General features: G+C 34.6%; 1 protein-coding gene across 1 annotated transcript; it reads right to left on the reverse strand.

Moving 5' to 3' along the window:
* Window positions 1–1,013: 1,013 nt before the first annotated feature.
* Window positions 1,014–6,068, reverse strand: LOC133199448 (uncharacterized). The gene is made up of 10 exons (XM_061335250.1): window positions 5,924–6,068; window positions 5,272–5,433; window positions 4,921–5,036; window positions 4,100–4,265; window positions 3,849–3,950; window positions 3,484–3,699; window positions 3,148–3,266; window positions 2,953–3,055; window positions 2,609–2,696; window positions 1,014–2,527 (listed from the first exon to the last, which is right to left on the reverse strand). Exons 1-10 carry the CDS (start codon window positions 5,973–5,975, stop codon window positions 1,705–1,707), a joined length of 1,947 nt encoding a protein of 648 aa, XP_061191234.1. The 5' UTR covers window positions 5,976–6,068; the 3' UTR covers window positions 1,014–1,704.
* Between the last annotated feature and the right edge of the window lie 468 nt (window positions 6,069–6,536).

Here is a 6,536-nt window from a genome sequence, read left to right on the forward strand (position 1 = left end):
TACATTTTTGAAACATTCTTTTGGTAAATCCTTTTCTACAGTAAAATGCTTTACATTAGTATCAGAGTATTATGTATGTGATGAACATTTAAGGATAGAGGATGGAAAACCTTAAGGGTAAAAGCAAAATGAAGGTATAAAAGTTATAAAAACCAGAGGCAAGTATCCTAGGGAATTGAAGTTGAGCTCTGGGTGTAGTAAATCTGAAGAAGATTGATACAACTGGTTCCTATCTATCAATGGGAACCTAGGGGAGAAAATCGGTGCAAGAAGTACCTTACCCAGTCCCCATCTCTTGGTAAGAGAAAATTTAAGAACATATACCCTCAGATGGAGCTGTCTTAATAATCATTTCAATCATTAACTCGGACAGAGTAAAAGGAAAACCAATTTATCCCTTGTAAGAGCCTGATCATACACGTTACATAAGAAATATCCTTGAAATCTTCTTCTCAAGAACAACTAAACCATTATCAGTTATATTTATACAGAAGCAACCTTAGGTATTGTAGAATCAAGTTTGTTCAAATTATGGCCCCCAGGAGTTAGGAACACAACAGAGGGCCTTTTTTTTAAGTTTTGCAAAAGAATATATAGGAATCATCTTGAAAAAAAAATCTTCTGCTCAAAAACAGCAAAGCCATGATTAGTCATATTATCATAGAATCCTCAGGTAGTGTAGATTCAAATTTGTTCAAATTTATGGTGGGTAGGGTGGGGCCACAATGAGCAATCAGAAGTTTACATAGGAATACATAGGGAAAAAATCTTTAAAATTATTCTGTTTAAGAACAGCAAAACCATGAATAGTAATATTGATATAGAGGCATCCTGAGGTAGTGTAAATTTAAGTTCCCCCTTTCAATACTGAACTGACTTCTGCTTCTTCCTAGCCAGTGCGCTCATATGAGCAATTTGGCCCATGTTCTTGTTGTTGGGGTTTTTTCCGTTTTTTTTTTCAAATATTATTTGTCATAATAACTATATTTTATTGTCCTGTTCTTTTAATTTTTATTTTGTTCGAAGATCAATCGTTTTCAAACAAAACAAGCTGGTACCTGATATAAAATTTACTTGCTCAATTCGTTATGCTTTACTTTAATCGTTGATTTTTTTTTTATTAATGCCAAAAGATTTTTTAATTAATATAAATATTTCCTTACAATATATCTTTCACTCCGGTTACATAAACACAGTACAATAAATAGATTATTTTATCAATACATCTGCAAATCAACATGTTTTTACCACTTACTCAGTATAAGTAATATTAACTAAAGGATTTGTTTCCAAAAATGAACACAGATAGATAATAATAAATATTGAAAACTAAAAAATGTAATAAAAAGGAACGTTTTGTAAAATCTTATTCCTTGCTATATCAGTAATATGTATGTCTTTTGCATTAACTCTATAAAATGTTATTTACACTAAACTTGCATTGTCTCCTGATATGAAAAAACATTCAAGAGGGAAAAAAATGATGTCATTGGTAACATGTGATTGTCAGTGGGAATGTTACTATGGTAACATGTACAAACATCTGGGTAACAGCAATCATATTGCCAGATTGTAGTTATTTCCTCCCAAAATCATTAAAGGGCTTGTAGCCATGACTCTTATTATAAATATTTGAGACTTGTATAAACTTCTCTAGTTTTTTTCTGAATACAAATACTAGTAAAAAGCAATGAACCAAATCTGTTAGAATTTAGATACTTGAATAATGGAGACATTTTTCTTGTTCACTGGATTTCCACTACTTATATTTGCAATTGGCAGTGGCATGCTGTTTGCCGTTGCCTTGGTAACCGGAAGTCTGACTCCATCATCTTTTGATGGTATTGTCTTTGACCTATCAACATATGGCACATTCATTTCCGTTTGCTTTGTGTTTGTATTTTCGGATGCTGTTTTCTCTGCTTCTTTAGTCCTGGTCGTATCGATATCTGTTGTTGGAATCTCTTTAGAATCTCTCAGATTTTTGGCATCATTTTCTGGTATGATTTCTGTACAATAAGGTGTATTTTCGACCTTCCTCTTTATTATTTCACTCTTGTCTTCTGGACTGTCTTTTAGAATACCTTCTTCTGTGTTTGGACAATTGTCCAGTTTGTTTTCTGTATCTATTTGCCTGGTATCATTGTCCAGTTTGTTTTCTGTATCTATTTGCTTGGTATTATTGCCCAGTTTGTTTTCTGTATCTATTGGAGTGGTAGACTGTTGGATGAGATCATTGGTCGATCCTAGCTTTGCTTCATCTGATTTACCATTGGAAGAATCTCCAGTCACCACCTCTGATTCTTTTAACTCCTTCTTGTCATTCCTGTTGTTAGATTCCCTTTGTGTATCTTTCGGTATCGATACAGATGGAGTCGGAGATTCGAAGCCAATTGTTTTACTATTTATGTTTTCTTTCATGAACGAATCTACCGAACCTTTGCCTCTTTCACTTTCAATTACAACATTCTTTCCGAACTTTTCCCCAGGGACTTCGTCTGGTTTACCAGACCTTTGTCTCCGTTTTCTAAATGTAAATGTTTTTAAAAATTGATAATGATAAGAAATCATAAGAAATGAAAGTCTTTGAAATTACAGAGACACTTACCGGATGCAGACAACTCCAATAATTACCAACACGATCCCCACAACTACAAGGGATACTGTAATTGCAATTGCTTGCTTTGCATCGTCACCTTCCAAAAATATTGGATACCATGTTAAATTTTGAATCACCATTTTATTGCTTTGATATTTAGATATAAGTTCGGAAATAATTTCTTGGACTAAACACGTGTTCTGAAAAATTAGCAAAGCAATGTGTGTACAAAATTCAAGTCAAAGGAAAATTTACATTTTTGTTATGTAGAACAGTAAGTCTTTAGGCATTTTTAATTCAAAATGTAGGTAAATCAACGTTAATATCTATTTTCTGTATAAAAGACTTTATACCGATCCCGGTTTTAGGTGCAGGTGCAGCCGTAATTGCTCCTGAAGTGCTGGTCATCGTGGATGTTTCCCCTGTGCCTAGTGTAGGTGGTAGCAAATCGTCCTCCTTTGAATTTAATTGCTTCTATAGTTAAATTTTTCTAAAACTATTTAATTTTTAAGCAAGCTGTCATTTTGCTTAGTTACACTGATACCTACATTGCCACATATTGCGGTTGCTTTCATTGTATTACTATTACAGTTATCTACATAGGAACATCCCGCCTGTCCTTGACAAATGCTGCAGTCTATCACAACTCGCCCGTCCAGCTGTTCTCCTGAAATAGTCTCTCACAGGATTAACCATACTTATACACACTACATACATATAATGACTGCTTCAAAAATATGTTCAATGTACAATATCCAGATAAACAGCTGATAATTGTTATTCTTACGTTGATAATAACACTTTAATCTTAATACGAACTGAAAAATAAAAGAAATGCCACTATTTCAGTTTTACGCTGTAGCATGATTGACAACACAACAAACCTCTGTCTGTGGTCCGGAACACTTGTCTGGCCACCCCCAGCCAGGTTTCCGGGGTGTTACTTTTGATGTTGTACAGCTTATTACACAGTGCTCTGGAGTCTTCATTGAGGCTGAGATTACCGTAAAGGTAGCTCCCTCCCTCCCTACATTCCGTATAGGTATGATTCCAGGACTTAAAATTTTCTTCGTCAGGGGCAATCGTTTTATTGGTACTTGCTAAAAATATGAGGGGAAATTATGTATAGAAATTTAAACTCTCTCTCTCTCTCTCTCTCTCTCTCTCTCTCTCTCTCTCTCTCTCTCTCTCTCTCGGAGAATCTGGATTACATGCAGCAAATAAAAAATGTTCCTATGACTATCCCTACCTTCTGACTCACAGACTCGACCCAGGTCCTCAGTACAATTGTTGGTGTGGATCTGTGAATACTGCTCATAACATCCCAATACTACACAGTTTACTGTCCGTTCTGAAATGGTAATTTGAAACTAAGAAACTAATTTATTATATAATCATGTGATAATGTTTATCCATTAAAGTTGTTTGCTTGTTTGTATAGTTTTTGTACATTTGTAGCCATATGAAAATACTTTAATAAATTACTGCTTTGAAACCAACCACTAGTTAAGTTATTGTTTGGTGTTACTCTGTAGACGTTATAGGTGTCGCCCCCTCCGCAGTCGTTCACGTGACTATCATCGTCAGAGGGACAGTAATAATCACATCGTGAGGGAAGAAGACTATTAATCTGGGGTGTCTCCCTCAGGCAAAGACACGTGGTGTTCTGTAAAAAGACAAAGACACGTGGTGTTCTGTAAAAAGACAAAGACACGTGGTGTTCTGTAAAAAGACAAAGACACGTCGTTTTCTGTAAAAAGACAAAGACACGTGGTGTTCTGTAAAAAGACCAAGACACGTCGTTTTCTGTAAAAAAAAGACAAAGAAATAACAAGAATCATAGTTCTTTTTCAAGATCATCTGCTGTTTTTTTCCAAGCAAATATTTCAAATTTGTATATACATGTGTTTGTGTGTGGATGATTTACCTCGTCAAGATATACATTTGAGTACACAAGAAAGGTTCTGCAGATGTGAAGTAAAATAAGACAAAGACAAAAAGATGAAAGTCTGTTAAGATAATGCTGTGAAAAAAAACCTACAACGCAATATTTATAAGTCTTCTTCCAAATTTTAAATGATTTATTCCCAGTGTTAAATGAGAACACACAGCTAGATAATCATATTATATATTCTGCAGAAGTGAGCGAAAATCAAACAAAGAGAAAAAAAATGAGAGTTGCATCATGCATTGCTCTCAAACCACAACTAACATATCAAATTTTCGATGATTCAGTTTCCTTTTTTGGACTTGTAATATAGATCTGAAACGAACAGATATACTTATTTTTATTTCAGAATGAATTAAAATTAATTGAATACCTGAAGAGCGAAGCTATTTGATCCACACCTCTCTTGACAGAGCCCCACTGACCCTCTGTCCAAGGTATAGTTAGAGAGGACCACCAGATCTTCCACAGACTGGACACCATGACATCCTTAAGAACATTAATACTTGATTCTAAATAGCTCTGTTGTCCCCACTCCACTCTACTGTTTATCACGACATCTCTCTTGCATTTAAATCATTCATTCACAATTATTTTGTGTGATTTGAGTTAGATGGAGAGTTTTATTGTTTTCTTTCTAGTTTCTACTGAGGTAAATGGATGATGAGGCCTAAGCCCGAATTTAATTTGTAAGAAATAGAAGTTTCGTAATGAATTCGCTTACCAAGAACGTGTATCCAGTCAGATAGTCTATGATAATATCCTGTCCAGTGTGGGGAGGGGAAATCCTCCTTTGTTCCCGGGATCAGAATTTTTTGCTGGTCACTACAGAATTTCTGTGCCGCAATCCACGTTAATGGTTCTGATGATTCCAAGAAGCTCTCTCCTTCAAAAGAACAAAAGCAATATCGAGTGTGCTGGAGATAAAGAATAAGGATTACTGGAGGTACCAAGTCCATAATTTCGCCCAGTCTGATAGGATTATGTATCTTAGAAAATAAAGACAAAAGTTCCGTCTGAAATCAATACATTTACACTTGATATGTAAACAGTATGTGTTAGTAGAATACCAATTTGGTTGAGAGTTTGTGTAAAGAGATTTAAAACAATCCCTTTGTTTTCGACTTTATCATAAACCATCTCGCCTTGCACCACTGCCTATTCAAACAAATCGACTACTCATCAAATGATATGGTAAACGGCAACCTGAGACGACGATGATCATTTTCACAAATTAAAGTTTTCCTAAATATTTTGTCACATTTTCACAAACTAACAGGGTATACACTGAAGTGAAATACACTGAACATAATGCACACAATACACAACGTACTGAAAATCAATTTTAGAAAATTATTTAAAATATAGTACTTTACCTTGTGCTACTATTAGTATCAGGAGGAGGATCTGTTTACCTCCCTCAGACATCCCTCTTGTACATCAACAGATGGGCGTTTTACACAGAACCAGTCTTTCTACTTCCGCGTACCGCTTTACCTCAATTCTTTATAGAAATTTAAATTTCAACTCTAGAACTCCAATGTGAAGTTTCAGTTATAGCAAATGCAGGGATTTAAAAACAAGTTTTTGTGTTATACAATTAACTCTTTATTTTTGAATGGAGAAGTATGCAACTTATACCTAAGGAAGTTTAAAATCCTTGTCTGTCTTATTGATCAGTAATTACTGATTCACAGGTGTTACCAGGTGAATTTCATTAATTATTTGTATGTTCTCCGTTCCATCTTCAACTTCAGGAAATCCAGTTTATTTTTGTGTAAAATGCCATTCCTGCCATTTAAAGCGACCAAACAAACGTGAATCTCTACATAGAGGAGCGCCTGAAGTATTTCCTTAAACACTGTAGCAATACTTACTCATCAATTTAAATTTCATTCTCGTCCAACATAATATTTAAATACCTCTCATTCTATTATTTTAAAAGAATAAATCTACATTTCCATTCGAAATATATTTTACCTTTTCAAG

This window comes from Saccostrea echinata, unplaced genomic scaffold (genome assembly GCF_033153115.1).
Source record: "Saccostrea echinata isolate AGI-Se365-2 ecotype Australia unplaced genomic scaffold, CSIRO_AGI_Sech_v1 ptg000034l, whole genome shotgun sequence".
Taxonomy (NCBI): domain Eukaryota; kingdom Metazoa; phylum Mollusca; class Bivalvia; order Ostreida; family Ostreidae; genus Saccostrea; species Saccostrea echinata.

Coding starts and splice junctions, on each gene's coding strand:
- LOC133199448 (XM_061335250.1), bottom strand. CDS start 5,975: ATGTCTGAGGGAGGTAAACAGATCCTCCTCCTGATACTAATAGTAGCA. Junction 3,056..3,147: donor CAACCGCAATATGTGGCAAT/GTAGGTATCAGT, acceptor TTAAATTCAAAG/GAGGACGATTTGCTACCACC. Junction 2,528..2,608: donor ATTGGAGTTGTCTGCATCCG/GTAAGTGTCTCT, acceptor ATTTACATTTAG/AAAACGGAGACAAAGGTCTG.